The sequence below is a fragment of the Nyctibius grandis genome, chromosome 18 (assembly GCF_013368605.1).
Source record: "Nyctibius grandis isolate bNycGra1 chromosome 18, bNycGra1.pri, whole genome shotgun sequence".
Lineage (NCBI taxonomy): Eukaryota > Metazoa > Chordata > Aves > Nyctibiiformes > Nyctibiidae > Nyctibius > Nyctibius grandis.
The window spans coordinates 3,568,211-3,585,050 of NC_090675.1; the positions used below are offsets into that span (position 1 = coordinate 3,568,211).

The window sequence follows — 16,840 nt, forward strand, 5'->3', positions numbered from 1 at the left end:
CGAGTAAGGATACTGCTGTGGTTAAAACACTTCTGTAATCCGTAGGAATCACAGATTTGATTCTTTACTGCAGAACAAGAACTGTATTGTCTTAGGCAAGCTGGTTGGGCCCTTATTCAAAGATATATAATGAAGTCTAGTTCTGACTGATTTTTCATGACTGTTAGATTCTTAGATATCTTTGTAGCTCTTTCCCCAATCTTTCTCTGTCTCACTCTTCAGACTACAGAATAGTGATAAAAGCAGGCCCACCCTTTTATTTAAGATTACTATCTTGAAGGTTAAAATTATATGGGCTAGTAAGGCAATGTAGTGTAGTGTCATAGGTTGGTGCAAGAATATAGACTGTTCTCCAAATGTAGAAGGTGTTCCTACATAGGAAGAGTCTGTTCAGTCAGTGTTGGTCCAGACAGAGCAGACTCTTAAACATTTCTACATGAGTAGGAAATTATATAATTTCCCTTTATAGTTCCTGAATTGAGTCTTCATGCAGGGCCTCATTTTGAGTCTGGCTGCCTGTCCCTGCATGGGAACTGGGAAGAAGGAGTACCTGTAGCCACTTACCTGAATTGCTTGTATTTCTTGAGAACAGCAGGTTGGGAATTTTAGCATACATCTCCAAGTAAGACTTATCTCCAATAAGCTTACATCATTCCTTTTGTAGTACAGAGCTCTGAAGTGCCAGTGTAGAAGGGGAAGTAGTCTCCTGCAACGAATGGTCTGGCACAGATGACTACCCAAGGAACAGGCAGTTCCTTGGGGAAACAAGCAGTGGGCCAGCTGTGATATTCCGAGTCACTCTTGGGGTCCCTAACCTGTTTTATGGCAGCACAGGGACACAGCTTGTCCTTGTTTATCTGAGCTGTCAGGTTCTGGGACAGAGCAAGGGAATGGCAAAAAGCCTCAGTGAGAGATTCAACTGTTACTAAAGCAGCATTTTTTTATCCCATTTATATACCTATACATAGAGAGACAGGATTGAATTAAAAAGCTTGTCATAACAAAACACAATTCCCTTGTATTACTTGTCTGTATATATTTTACTTTCTGTTAAAGATGGAATTTTTTTTCTTGGGTGCTTAACAGAAAAAATAATATATGATTGATCTTGTTTGTATTACAGGCTCCAAAAAAGGCAAAGAAGAAGATAGAAGGTGGTTCCAATGTATTCTCTATGTTTGAACAGACCCAGATCCAGGAGTTCAAAGAGGTTGGTCACTATTCTGCTGTTCTCCATAGTCTCCTGTCATTGCTAATGAATAACATAGGTTTTGTTTGTAATCCTTATTTGATTCTCCATCTGCTTTAATAGAACACACAGTTGTTTTCTGAATCATCCCTGTGGTTTTGGCTGGTATATCATTTTCCTTGTGTGTTTGTTTGTTCTTTCCTTCAGTCTTTCCTTCATTCTTTCTTTCCTTCTTTCTGTCCCTCTCTCACTCTCTTGTTTCAAGCTCTGGACTTATTTGAAAAGCCCCCAAGCCCCTACCCCAAAATAAAGGAGTATTCCTGATTCAGGAAAACACTGGAGCACATGTTTAAGGTTAAGTTTAAGTGGTATTTTAAATAAGAATAGTCTTACTTGCTCAAGTATTATCCGGAATAGATATGCCTTATTGAACCAGGGCTTTAATTAGTGGACTGTTCCACAATAACAATAAAGAATAGTCTTCTGTGCCCTTCTAATACTGACCAGAAACTAGAAACAAAAATACCAAGAAACCCTCAGCCGACTTTCTCCATAAATGCCAATAAAACAAAACATGTTGAGATTAACTAAGTAAGCATCTTTTAGGTCCCAAAGAATTTGGTATTACCATACATTGTAGATTCTTTAACCAGTTACCTGTGAGGAGGCAAATCTAATGGGCTGGCATAAAAACTGAAGCATATTAAAGATAAATAATTTGTTTGATGAGTTTATGCTCTTTTTTTGAGTGGACATTCTAGAATGTCTGTGAGGCCATCACATTTTGCACTGGTTTGTCATTTTAACTTACGAATTTTTTCCCCATTTTTTTCTAACTCACATCTCCAGAGCAATTTCCAATGTGATAAATAGCTATTGTTTCATTTTGTGCATGTGGCTTTCAACTTTACTTTTTGTGAGGTTTCCTAACAGTAAAGCTCAGTAGTGAAAGAGACTAAAAACCCATGCAAAAGATTGTGGATATGGCCCAGGTAAATGGATTGAAACCAGTAACCTTTTCCTCGTAGTTAATGGGAACATGTTTAACACTCTTCTCCCAACTCTTCTCCATGTTCTGTGAACCTCCAGTTTTATTTTCTCCAAGGACTACTGATTGAAGATGTACCAACAAAAAGAAGAACTGCTCAGAATGCTATATTTGTTCTACTCTAAATAAGATAATATTAGGAGCATTTCTGGGAGGATGGCGGCAGAATAATGGCAAAAGCATGAGACAGTGGAGTGGTCCAGTGAAAACCAAGACCTTGTTGTGTTTAAAGTCTGCATACTTGGGACAAGCATCTCTGAAAAGCTGGTTTTGATCTGAACATTTTTATCTAGAGATTTCAACCAGCTCACCACAAAATGTTTCAGCATTGCTGTTATTACGTTATTTGAAGTTCACACATTACAATACATACCTAATGCTCTTCCTGTCTTCTGTGAGCTTGCTGGGCTCTGCTTTATTGTTCATATTTTCTTCTGTTTTGCTTCCAAATTGTGGGGATCACCATTTAAAGCAAGCCCCTCCAAGAGGAGGGAAAGCAAGTCTAAAGAGTTGGGCTTAATTTTTTATTAGGTGATGGTTTGGCAGGTGAATGAAGGGTTATGAGCATGCATGCGGCAAGTAATCACACAGGCAAACTGGAATGTGAGCAGTGGGGCTTTGTAAGAAACTGGAGGTAAAACTTCATAAAGATATGTTGATATAACACGATCATGGAAAGAAGTGCACCCTGTAGAGTAGTAGACTTTAAAACTCTACAAGTTACTGTAGCTGCAATGAACTAGCTGTATTCTAAGAAGAACGTTCTTTTGTATTAATACTGAAGTAAGAACAATTCCTGGTCATTGTAAAGATACACTCTCATATTGCTGTGCATGTCAGACAGATAACCAGCTTCAGAGACATGCCTGGCTCTACTAATATTCCCCATAGTATGACCAGGGGAATTTCAGGTCATTAAAGTCTTTCAAAATCAATGAAACATTAAAAGTGTGATGGCAACAAATACACAGACATGCAAATAGGTAAATAAATAGATAGGCAGTTCCTGGCTTGGTAAATAATGGGTAGAGTACATAAATTCTGTGTTGGCTGAAAATCGAAAAATAACTGTGTTTTTTTTCTATCAAAAGTTAAATTTTGACTGACAAGAAGTGTTTAAGGTCAACACATCAAGGTCAGTCAGAGCACAGAGTACAGTCTGAAGGATGCAGTTCATTGGAAAGGGAAACAAACTTTGAATAAATAATACTATGAAATCTACATTTCTCTATACTTTTGAAAATTCAGCTGTCTCTGTATGAAGGATCATTCTGAGGCCCAGAAGAAATTGACTGTAGCTCGATCTACCATACTTAAATGTTTTACAGAATATGATAGCTGCACAAAGGAATGAGGTATGGGAAAGGTACAAAAAAACACAGAGTAACCACTGACTAAATCCTCCCTAACTAAAGCCTCCCTAATTCAAACTTTTATGGGTTAAAGCCTGAATGGCTGGAGCTGCCAGCATTGGCTTCAGCCCAGCTACACACTGCACTGAGCATTAATTTGGTAAGAAGAAGTTTGGGTGGGTTTAATTAAGCCCCTTGCCAAGCTACAGTAATGTGTTTAAAGTGAGGGAAATGCAATGATGTGGCATGATGTGGATGAATCAAAAGAAGTTAAATATTCTTCTTTACAGCATGAATATAATACCCCCCTGGACTGGTGTGATTATAGCACTGTCCAGTGCAACATGGCAATGGCAATAAATACTCCTTTTTCTTCCAACAGGCTTTTACCATCATGGATCAGAACAGGGATGGCTTTATTGACAAAGCAGACTTGAGAGACACATTTGCTGCACTAGGTAAGCTGGTAGTAATAATTAAATACTTAAAAGAAATGCAGTTTAAATTTCAAGCACATAAGAAAAGTTTGTATTAGAATTACAGTGGGGAAAGTAATGCGATACACAGGCAGCAAAAGGAAACCTGTTCAGTTCGATCTTCCTCCTTTAAGATAGTTGCTATCTTTCTACATAGCTCCAGCTGGGAAGTCTCCTGAGCAACCTCTTTCAGAATCGAAATGAAGGTGTCTCTGGGACTCACTGGCGGGTGCAACAGAGCTGTGCAGCTGGCAACTCTCCAAAGGCATTGATCCCTCCCCTGCAACTATTTCATAAAAAGCCCACCCAAGCAGGGGTCCATGCCAGGCATTTCTGATTTGCCTCTGAACTCAGGCTTCACAGGCTGCACCTTTTTCATCTAGGAGCCGTGCAATATCTACCAATTAACGTTATTGTCACGGACTAGCTGCCCTTCTGCCCACACAAACATAGGAAGTCTTCATGTGAGGTTCTGTGCTGTTGTGCATTTATGTGGGGTGGAAAGTGCATGTCATCTGATTAGGTATTGTCCATTCCACACGCATCACAGTCCTGATAACATCAAGCAGATTAAAGAAAATCTTCCCAAGCAAAGGAAAAATCAAAATGTTCATGATCCCAAACCTGGAGTTGTATCCTTGTTGCAACATTTGAGGCTGGAACAGTGATGTAGGCATTTTGGCTTTTGCCATCTGGATCTTATTAAAAAGAATTTGATAAGAATCTTTAGTGCTCCCTGGGGTGGAATCAGACGCCAGCAGAGTTGGTGCAAAGAGCAGAAGCTCCTGAACTCTTTATTGTGACAATGAGGTCTGCAAACTTTGGCCTGTAGCTACTGTTACCCTGAAATATTTATTTCTTAAGGCCAAGTTCTGGTATCTTTCCTGTTCAGTGAAACCCTTCAATGCCTATAAAGTACAGTCACAGCAAATTACCACTCAATTTGAGTAGGCTTGCCAGGGTCTAAATTCTCATCAATAGGATTGCACAAGGATGGGGAAGGGACAGGACTGCACAAGGATGGGGAAGGGATAGGACTGCACAAGGATAGGGAAGGGATACAGGAGGGCAAAGACTGAGACCTTGGATTCGCTTCAGTCACTTTGAACTCTGCTATATTAATATCAGTGCAGCCTGTATTTCACCTGAGGTAAAAAAGCAAAAAAGAAAAATAATTTATTTGGAAGTGCCTCTTCTTTCGTCCACTGCTGGCCACGTCCGTATTTTTTATCCTTCTTACTCCTTCAGTCACCCTTTGATCTTAGAGCCAGCTCTGTCAATTTGTTTTACACTAGGGTATTCTGGAGCTGTGTTCTACCATGTTATTAGTAAAGTTCCACAAAGCCTTGAGCTCCCCAGTGGGAGGAGATGAATGGGAATCATTTTTTGAAACACAATTTGTGATTTATTATGAAAAATGATCTCTGCTGCAGGTCGTCTGAATGTCAAGAATGAAGAGCTTGAAAACATGGTGAAGGAGGCGCCAGGTCCTATTAACTTCACTGTTTTCCTTACTATGTTTGGGGAAAAGCTGAAAGGTAAGTACCTTTGGGGGGTTGGAGAGGTATCTGTCAAAGATCCTCAGCACTGAAATATCTCAGCACCTTGCAAATTATAATAATATATCCACAGAACAATGCTTAAAGGCAAGGAGTGATCTCCATTTTTGCAGACAGAGCTGAAGTATGAAAAGGCTAAGGGACGGTCCAGAGGACAATTCAAAGCTGCGATTTCAGCTTACATAAGCTAACATGAAAGTGGTAAGTTGAGGTCCAGAAAGTAATGAAATCACAGCAGCCTGGAGCACAGTGCAGATGAAGTATTCATCGTCAGTAGGTTCCTGTTGCTCATGCTATAGTGGTATCACTCCCAGTGTTAGCTGGTTTAAGAGTATTTTCAGTATTTCTACAAAAAAACTTTCTGCACTCCTTTGCTTATTACCCAAACATGACCTCTGCATCATCCTTGCAGTTATAGGGCTTGAAGGAGCAACACAGCCTTCCCTCATTTTCTGCATTAGTTGTAACCCAGTGGCCCAGCCTTCGTTTCACTTGAGGTCAATAGCGATTTTGCCATTCGATGAAGATTTCACTGAATAACTCTTAATGGAGTGCATAAATTGAAATAATTTAATCTCAGTGGATTTATAATGATAAGGGAGAGGGATTTTGTCCATTGCCACAGAATATATAGGGATCACTGTAGGAAGTTCAGAAAATGTGGGTACTAAATTTGTTGTGGGAGCTAGAAATTGAGTCATATCTCTCATACTGTTAATGGCTGCAGAAACTGCAAGAGAGGGAGTGTGAGGCCAAGAGAAACCTCTGGTCATCTTCCTATACGCATTAGAGATAGGTGAAAGCCTTGACCTTCAAAGCAAGGCCAGCCTTAGCCAAGCACATTCCAGAAGTGTGTTAAAATAACTAATGGACAGAAAAATGGAAAAATCTCATCCCATCTTCTTGAAAACACTTACTGTATTGGTGCTGGACTCTGGCTTTTTGTTGGTGAGCACAATTTCAATGAGGAGCTTTCTACACTTGGAATAGAAAATAGAGAGCTCTGAAAGAAACAATTAATGTAGCTAGTCCTCAAAGAAATACACTATTGCTAAGGAACACAGCATGTCTGGGAAGAGGTGATGGAGAAAGCTGTAGACTGACACCGAGGAGGGGATTTTATTACCCAGACATCGATCTGTCTTGATCACCGTGGTACCTCCACCTTTACATTCCAGATGTCATCTCAGAGTAGGTAGTGCTCTTCTCCATAATCTTCCTTCTGGGATATGTGACTATTTCTTGTGGGGTGCCCTGCTACCCATTCCTGTCTATTCGTGATGCTTATGATCACACAGAGCATGGAAATTAGCTCTTCTTCCTTTCCCTTCTTCCCTCTTGTCTTTTACGATTGCTGAAGCTGGCAAAGAGTCTGACCTTGCCAATTGTGTGGCCTAAAACCAGAGCCAGCACAGGAAGGTGAATGGTAAAGCGTACCCCTCTTGTCTGCAGGTTTCCTGTTGGCCACTAGCAGAGGAGGAGGTTTTTTTAATTTCCATTTGGTGAAGGGAAAATCCCAGCTGTGCTTGTCATGCCCTTCTGGTTGGGTTTGTCATGCAAAGGAAGCAGAGCCAAAAGACTGCACATTCCTAATTGGGATGAAGAGCCTTTGTAGTGCAATTAGAAAGGGAGAAAGGGCTAGAGGAAGTGGATATGGCAATTTTGCAACACTCTTTATTAGCTAAGTACCACTCAGAGAATTTGGTGAAAGGTACTTTCTAAGTAAAATTTGTTGTGCTGTAATTGATTTCTGTCATAAAGGGGAAGCTGGGATTTTTGGGACAAGCTTTAGCTTTGTATATTGAGATTATGATGCCAGATGAACAGCTAACAAAACTCAGTTTATGTTAATGCCAACCACATGGAACATTTTCTACAGGGAATCAGAATAATACAATTTGTACAGAAAACAGAGATGCCGCACATCAAAGAAACCACTTTATTTACCAGCTAATCAATAAAGAATGCCTGCTGCATTGCTTCTCTTCAAAGCTGAAGTCCAAGGATATGACAGAGTAGAAAATGTAAAACACAGTGAAGAAAAAAAAAAAATCCCCCACACAGTGGTGACTGCTTAAAATGCAGACCTTTCCTCGGAGCTGGAAGACATTTCTCTTTGTAGGACAATGAAAACACTCATTAAATACCGATGCTCTTTGTATTGATCATATATTCATCGCAGTTTGAACACATTGCCTGCAGCTTGGCAAAAAATATACGTGGCCAGTGTGTGACAAGAAGGAGGCCATATAGCCTTAGGTTTATTCACTATTATATCCACTAAGATACTACTACTAATCCTTGTGAAACCTTTTAAACAAAGAAAACTAAGAAGGCATCAGGAGTGTACGTAGTCATTAGAGTAGGAAACCTTGACTGGGTTCTATTTGGGTTCTATCTCTACCAAACTTTGAAACAAACTTTGAAACTGCAATTCTTTGTGTTATTACCTGTTTTTTAATCACACTTTTAACATTCCAGCATCCCAAGTAGCTTCATTTGTCCATGGTTCAGTCTACCTGCTTGTAAATTTAGTTTTCTACAGTTATAAACAATGATTTGTATTATACATACTACTGTAATGTTTTGAAATACTTGGGAATAGTCAGAAACAGAGTATATAGGGTATCCTTTGGTGTGGGTTGAAACTGACTGTAAGTATACTCAGAATCTGCAGTATTACAGAATAGTCAGTAACCCCAGCCAAGATTAAGGCACTGTGAAAGCAAGTCCCTGACTCAAATTTTTTCCAGTCTAAATAGATGGGACAGATAAAGGATGGAAGAAAAGGAAGACTATTACTATCATTTTACTGCTGGGAACAGATGAGGAGGGAAATTAAAGTCATACCAAAAGTCTGCAGCCCAGCTAAGAGCAGAGCAAAATCTTGGAGCCATAGTCTAGTGCTTTAAACCATCCTGTTTCTATAAGTGACACTTAATGAAGAGATACCTAAGTGGAAGTGCACGACAGAACATAAGTGCAAATCACCATTTTACATTGATCATCCTGTTTCCATTGCATTCCATTAACATTCTGATTTTATTATGAGCTCCATTTCTTTTAGTGAGGGAAATAATCTCTTCTCTATATAGTGAAGAACAAGTAACATCAAAAAGTGTTTTTACAAGTAACGTATAGTACAAGATTAAAGGAAGCCAGTGAGAGAAACAGTTTGTTGTATTTTCATTTCTGAAAGCCACTAATCCTCTGGGTACTGATATTGGAGACCAGTTCCTGGAAGTTTTCTCTCCTGCAGACATAGAATAGATACGAGTTATTATTTTTGAGCTTCTGAGCATTGAACTATTCACCTCTATTGTTTATCTGACATGACAAATGCTACCGACTTAAGGAACCTTTATCTTCAAACCCACAACTGCAGAATTCTCCATTTTGCACTGTTTTCAAGTGAATGCAATTACTTAGCAAATATTCGGCAGCTATAGAAATACATCCAGGCTTCTAAATTATATTTCATTAATTTTAGGCACGGACCCAGAAGAAACCATTCTGAATGCTTTTAAGATTTTCGACCCAGAAGGAAAAGGCCACATAAAGGCAGACTAGTAAGTTTATTTCAAATCCTTTTAAAAGAATAATAATAATAATAATTGCACAAGTTTAAAGAACTGCTTAAAAGCTGTATTTTTCACAGTATTTTAAGAGGCAGAGGAACTGTCAGGCAGAGAAACATTTAGCTTTGTAAGCCAGAGTTAAAAGACTGGACTATTGTATGAATGTATTTGTATACCAAAAAGAGATGTTACTGTCTTTAGACATTGCAAGAGGCAACGGAAATATAATCACATGTAGGACATTAGATAGCCTTTTTTGAAGGTCTGGATATAAATCAACGCATGACTCTTTGTAGATTAACTCCTTATGTAAAATTAAAATGAATGTCTGGTGCGTAACTCGCAGAGTGCTTGACTAAAATGGGAAAGCTAGTCCCCTTTTAAAAAAAGTGATCAATTTAATTAACTCTGGGACATGGTCTTAGTGAGGACATTTTCCTTGTTATGTGTTCACCATTTGAGCCTTCTGCTTCTAGACAATAATTTGCTGTAAAATTCCGCTAGATATGGTGGGAGCCAAACCAAATAATACTATTAATAATATGGCAATTATTGTCAATATGGCTATTTTTTAAATAAGGAGGCAGGACCTAATTTGTATTCATAATCTGTTACAGCAACAAAGCAAGGTAAAAGGACTTTTGTGCTAATTGCACAAATGTAAATCCTCATTGCATGGCCAGAACGGTGGAAGCAGGCCTTCAGGTAAATGAGATAAATGATACCAAATCAGGGCAGTGGATGAGGAGCTCTGACCTATGGCTCCAGTGAAATGCTTTATGTGCCTAGATTTATGCATATGCTTAAATTCCTTGATGAATTTGGGGTCTACACTTTTACTGCAGTAGCCATTTCAGGTAGATTTTATAAAGCATACTATGTATAGGAAGTATATTAGGGAGCCATGAGTTACAAAATTGTATTGGCATCAAAGAATTCTGATAATGTTGTGATACGATAAATGAAAACTAAACCTGTTACCAGAGCCCCTGTGGTGAAGTTTTCCATGACATTATATGCAATTATTGATGTCTCATGAAAGTTAGTTGAAAATACAAAATTTGCGTACAATATTTCTTTTCATTACCAACATGCTTTTCATTAACAGTGGCACTTAATTCCCAGTGGGTATGAGAGTCCTATTATGGTAAGCAATATGCAAAATAGAAGCAAAGAGACAGTCTTTTCACTAAAGAACTTCCAAATTAATTAAAACACAAGTGGATGTATCAAACAATCAGAAGGAACAGACAGATAACAGTTGTCCTGATTGTTTTGAGGTTAACATTATCCAGACATCTTGGGAAGAACAGTCAGAAATACATCAGAAGTGACTCAAACAATCAGAATAAAATGTAGCCTGTGCCCAAATAGGCCAGATCACACGGTAGTGAAATCACAACCATGAAATACAACCTTCTGATAATACAAAACCCATGAAATGTTCTATTTCCCACCACTAACTGTAACAATATACTGCATACAAAATCTGCAGCTTGCCACCCTGTGTCCCGTTCTACATTCCTTGGATGCTGGAAGGCAGTTGGAGTTTGGGTCGAATTAGGAATGCAGTATCTCACTCCAAAATGAAGATGAGAGAGAAATACTTTTCATTTTCCTTGATGGAAAAGGTCAACCTTGTCCCCACCCCCACTGCACTGCTAACATTAGACAATTGTTTTAGTTCATCACCACAACAGAGCATAATGTTTACTTATTAGACCCGAGGGTAATGTTGATCATTACAGAACAAACCATTAAATCAATTCCGTGAATGTCTTTGAGGTTTAACTTCTATTCATATGCTTCCAAAATTTAGACATTTGAAGGTTTTGAAATAATTTTTATGTTGGCTCATACAGCCATTTCAATATGACAGTTAATGTTAATAAATAATATTTCTCCATATTAAAAAATCCTGGAATGTTCCTCTCCAAAACCAGCCATGTTGACCTTTTAATCAGAACTTCTTTTTATGTTCATGGAGTTAACATCCTTCTGGGGATTTTTATGTTTCTTCCCTCTGCGTGTTTTCACTTCTAGTCTGGAAATGACTCACTTAGTCCATCTGATGGTAGCTGGGATGGAGTCTTCTAACCTTTCCAGAAGCTCCAGGAGTTTATAACTTACTTCCAAATTCAATGACAGACTTTGTTTGTCTGCATCATTATACCACACATAAAATCCTTCCTATAGCATGATGTCAAAAAGAGAAAATGTTTTAGGTCAGATTCTCAGCTGGTGTAAACTGGCATAGCGTTTGGAAAGGTTAGATGATTCAGTCCTAAATTCCATTCATTGGACAAAGTGAGTCAGGCCAACATCAACTGTGCCTAATGCTGATGCCAACAAAACTTTGCAGATTTGTACCAGATGAAAATGGACCTAGGGAGTTTACATGCATTCTAGACCTTTGGAGACTAGTTTGGCTGAGCTAGTGGTGATTCTCATCACAGTTGTAGAGCATTGCTCATTTCAACTCACCTGTTTTTCTCCAAGGCAGCACTGTAGAAAGGGCAAACCCAGTGGAAAAACAGAATGTCCCAGAGATTTCACAGATAATTTTTAAAAAGGTTTTGAAAATATAAGAATGCAACAAAGTATTTGTAACTGTAGAAGGAACTGACGTCAGCCAGGGTAAGAGATAGCTCTTTGCCTCTCACGTCCAGGCAAATGGATATTCCTTTTTGCCCAGAAGACTTTGATTTTTTTTTTGAGAAGCAAATAGTCTTTAAAAAAGAAAACAAGATACACAAAGAAAAAAGTGTATAATCTCTAGCTTTGGAAACTGTGAGTGTTCATTTCTCTATAAAATAAAAATGGAAAATGTGCATAGATCCTTAACTCAGTCCTTCTTCCTTATGAGTGTGCCAGAGCCTACTGGGCTGTGCATCAGAAGATTATAATTAGATATTTGATCTTTTCTTTTCCCCTAAATACTTTAAGCATGTGAATAGAAGACATAGTGCCCAGATCTCTTTTTAATTCAGTCCTGTTCGTGAAGAAGTTTATTTGTGACTTCTGACTAAATTGCTGTAAGTGCTTCCTTCTATTCAGCAAGCGCCTTCCTGTATCACACTTCCTATTTACATTTGCTAATGCCATTTGCCCCAACGCACATACATCCAATAATCAATTTATGCTGGTGAGAATGATCTCTCTACTCTTGCACCCACTGATCATTTGAGAATTCCACTTAAAAAAATGCAGTCACATAACAAATGGCCTGATAGCAAAACAGAAACAGCAATATGAGAGAAAGAGATGAAGAAAGAATTTGCTAAGTAAAGAGAATGGTAAAGTAATACAGGAAAAATATATACAATAGCTTAAGCTCTCTCTGTGACTTCAGAATTTTTTCCAAAACCTGTATGGGTATTTTCACCCTTGTCTTTGTGGGTAAGATCCTTATTCATTACCCAGGAACTTCTTTTTCAGTTTTCCCTTTCTGTCCTTCCAAATGAGCACTTCACATCAACAAGAAAGAGATTCAAAAGTGTATATGCCTCTTATGCAAATTGGGATATGGCTTTGTTGTAGCCTTTTACTGGAAAAAAATATGTGTGTCAGAGGTACGAGGAAGTACAGTTGTAGCTTGGCCATCAAAGCTGCACTTTTATCTGTGTGACTTTTTTCACTCAAGATGCATGGTGTATGGGAGCAGAAAGGAAAGCTTTACTATTTTACCTGAACATCTGCATCCACAGTAGGTGAATTTTGCTCATATGGAAGTGTTCCTGTGCAGGCATGATTTCTATTATAAATAGTTAGTTTTAAATATTCACTTTAAAAAGCAGAAATAAATATTCACTTTAAAAAGCAGAAAGGGCTGTTTCCAGAAGAACTATTGCTCTCCCCACAACAAATTCTTCAAAAAAAGCAGCCTTTTTTTTTCAAATCTACAAACTAAAACAGATTTCTATACTTGTTTCAGCCTTTGTTTTTGTACAACAGACTGCTCATCTGTTATCACAGGTTTATAGTCTCTTTTACTGATCTAGAAAAAAATCCTGATAATGTATAAATATTTTTGGTGGTAACAAAAGCAGACAACTCTGCCTCTTCAGAGTGAGTGCAAACTCTTTGAGATCAATATAGGAATTCTTCTACAGGAAGGGGAAATTATTAGTGCAAGTGAAAGGGATGTTTATGTGATATAACTGGGTTCATACTGGTGGATGTTCTAGCACATAGTGCATGTACTGCCCTCAGCACATGAGTAACTGGGTGAAATATAAAGACATTTTATCCAAAAGGGTTAGACTAGAAATAGTAATAATTCTTCCTGGCTTTTCTATTCACCTATAAACTTCCGTAAAAAAATTACATGCTCAACTGACTTCTCACAATTGGTTTGAAAACAGAGGGTAAATCAGCTGACGCTCTGTCCCAAACACATTCTCTTTGATGTAATTGCACATGATGCAGATTTTTTTGGGGGTAAGCTCCTTGTTACAGTGCTGTAACTCCAGATCAAGACATTGTACGATGAAATACAACAGGTCTCATGCAGTTTCACAGTCTCCTCTGGGAATGACTGCATGCAAATAAAGGGATTCTGAGATGATGATTTGGAATAGCTGTTGGAGTTCTCTTTCAAGTCCTCTTTCTCATTTCATGCTCTGTTCTTTTCATCCTCAGATTTTACAGAAAATATTCTCTCTTTTGGTTTGTTAAGTGATCTAAACTTGAAACATCAAGTGAGAAAACCTACCATTTTAGGTTAAGATAAGCATACAAAATTGCTGTATTTCGGTTAGAGTAATAACCTTAAACAATTTTAAACCTCTACAAAATGTCACAAAAGCAAAATAAGTTGGCAGAGCGAGTCATTGACACTGATGGGTGCCCACAGAAAATCTCTTACAATATCATGTAAGGATTAACAGCTTTAATTTATGCGGTCACACAGATTTTCTTTCATGCAACTTCAGGAGTGATCTTGCCTTCTGAATTGTCATGTGCCATTATCACCCTTTAATCAGGCTATTTCATTTTATTTGAACAGCATCAAAGAAATGCTTATGACACAGGCAGACCGGTTCAGTCAAGAAGAGGTAAGGACCTTCTTCTATATTCAAAATGGGAATCTATCTCCAGCTACTATTCAGCAATAAGCATTTGCCCCTCTTTAAATGCATGAATTCAGCTCAAATCCAGACTGAGAGAAGGCTGATGCCAGCTCTAGCAATTAGGAACAATTCAAAGCATCTCTTCTGAATAGCTCCATGGCTAAATCAAAGTCAAACAGATTCTTTGGACTTTCATCCAAGAGTAAGCGTGGCCTATCTCTTGCTGTTCTTTCCTATGGTGAGATGGGCAATGAATTTACTAGCGTTCAAGTGGGTGTGGGTGGGGACTGTGATCTGGTTTCCATTTCTGTGAGAGTTATTTTGTTTGAAATCTGAAATGACTTCTGAAATGAGGTACTGAGTTTGTGGTTTCTGTGAGACTGAACATGGATTCTGCTGGCTGGCAGGAATTTAGAGGGACTTTATTTTCAGAAGGGGAGATTGAGTGGAGTTGGTTCATGGCAAGGACAGACTGGAGTGCAGACTGTAGTACATTATTTGGCCAGGGCTTACCTGGATTTCAGGGAGAGCTCTTCTCTTCTCAACAGGGAACTTGTTGGGATTCTAGCAGGACTGTATTAACTAGTTGTGTCCTAATTCCTGTTCCATTTTTACTGAAGCTTAGGAAAAATTTTCCATAGTGGTTAACGGATCAAGGCAGAAGGGAGCTGAACTGGGTTGAAAATGAAAAGCAGTACATGTTGCTGTCCCACAGTCCTACGTTTGTAACACTTCTCTGCTCTTTGCTTGGCAGATCAAACAGATGTTTGCTGCTTTCCCTCCAGATGTCTCTGGTAATCTTGACTATAAGAACCTCTGTTACGTTATCACCCATGGTGAGGAGAAAGACTAAGAGGAAAGAGATGAGCTTCTCCTGTGATGATGCACCAAGTTATTTCATAATGCTTTTGTGTTAAACATTCAGTATGTGAAGCCATGTGGTCATCAGAAGAGAATCAATAAAACAATTGAAATTAGATTAAAGTTATTTAATGCTCCTCTTGTTATAAAAGATGAAAATACCAATTTTGTGTGTTTTTTCCCATCCTTTTTTTTTTCTGTCAGTGGTTTGAAGTGGAATTTTCTTGATGAACTGGTGCTTTCGTGATTTATTGACAATCCTAATGTTCACCAGATGGTCCGCTGGGCACTGCAGTGTTGCTTAACCTCTTGTCTTTTATACATAAGCTCCATGTGTTAATTGAGAAATCCTCTAATGTATTGCACCAGGAAGAGTATTTGGTAAATAGAATTCTTTTCTATTTCACAGCCCCTAGCAATGAAAGTGTAAATAAAGCAATCTTAAGCTCTTGTGAATATGCAATATGCCCTCTCCATCCCAGTGATGCGGCCAGTTTCATAAGCCACTTGATTCATTTGCTTTGGTGCAAAAGAACAGAAGTAGTGGAATAGTGGCTATTTTTCTCATAGTAATATTTACCTAGGTGCACTTAGAAACCAGTAACAATGATTTTCCCCCTTCAGAGTTACATTTGTTATGTGTAGGAGGCTGTACATGAAATAACAATAATGCCTAGTCTTTCACCCATTGGTCATTAGCTTTGTCTCACACGAGGCACACACTGGAAGGATGTCTTTTGCCAAAGATCATTCGAAAGTCTAGGGACAAAGACAAGAAAAGAACTCAGGAACAATAGCCCAGGGTTACTCATGAAAGCAGACTACCTCTCACTTTTATAATCCAAGATCAGTGTAGTTTCTAAAATGGGTTACAGTTTCTTGTATTTGGACTTCTAGGAACTGGACATATTCTGCCTATGTGGAATATTGCATGAATACTTCCTGAGTGGGAGTCAGAAGGATGTTGCAGCCAAAGTAAAACAAGCTTCTGCTGTTTTAACAACTAATGAAAATGGTTTCCTTTTGCATCAGTGTTGTTGGCATCACAGTTCCACAAACATTGAGAGGAAGCAACATGCCACTTATTTTTTGTTTCTATCTTAGTCTTTGTAGAAAGAGAACTTGAGAGCAAAGTGTCAAATTCTGCCCTCATCAGGAAGGGCAGAAATTACATGAAAAAGCTTTCGAATCTGCATGACTCGAGAATGGGACATTCATCCCCACCTGCATTTTTTGTTCCAGCAAAACCCTGCACTCCGTGTACTTCAGTAATACGGGACAACTGGAATGAGAAGGTTCATAGCAGATGCAAAGTTGATATAATAAACCTCACCCCCTGCCCTTATGTCCAGAAGCACAGTGCATATTCCTGTAACAGCAATGTTTTCCTAGTATAAGTAGGTGATTTCCAATTGTATCTACCAGTAATTCTCTCTCTTAAAAATATCGGTGGACACAGCTAGAAGCAAAATTTGGCCCTTTCTTGCACGAATTTTCCTGAATATGTGAGAGGGCTTTAGCACTTCTTGCCATGTATTCCTGTAACCTTTGAAACAATTGCATGGTCGCCCAGACCCATCCCTCCCAACAAGGTGTGCACCTTGACTGGGCTTCGGCGACTAGTAAACTTTCATGCAATGCAAGAGTCTGCATAACCTCTTTTTCCACCTCATGGCTTATTCACCAGAAGCTGAGCTTTCCTGTA

At 38.6% G+C, this 16,840-nt stretch overlaps 1 protein-coding gene across 1 annotated transcript; it reads left to right on the top strand.

The window, feature by feature from the left end:
* Nucleotides 1–3,971: 3,971 nt before the first annotated feature.
* Nucleotides 3,972–15,127, top strand: MYL10 (myosin light chain 10). The gene is made up of 5 exons (XM_068415741.1): nucleotides 3,972–4,047; nucleotides 5,499–5,603; nucleotides 9,115–9,193; nucleotides 14,211–14,259; nucleotides 15,029–15,127. The coding sequence occupies exons 1-5, from the start codon at nucleotides 3,984–3,986 to the stop codon at nucleotides 15,125–15,127; spliced, it is 396 nt and encodes a 131-aa protein (XP_068271842.1). The 5' UTR covers nucleotides 3,972–3,983.
* The last annotated feature ends 1,713 nt before the right edge of the window (nucleotides 15,128–16,840 follow it).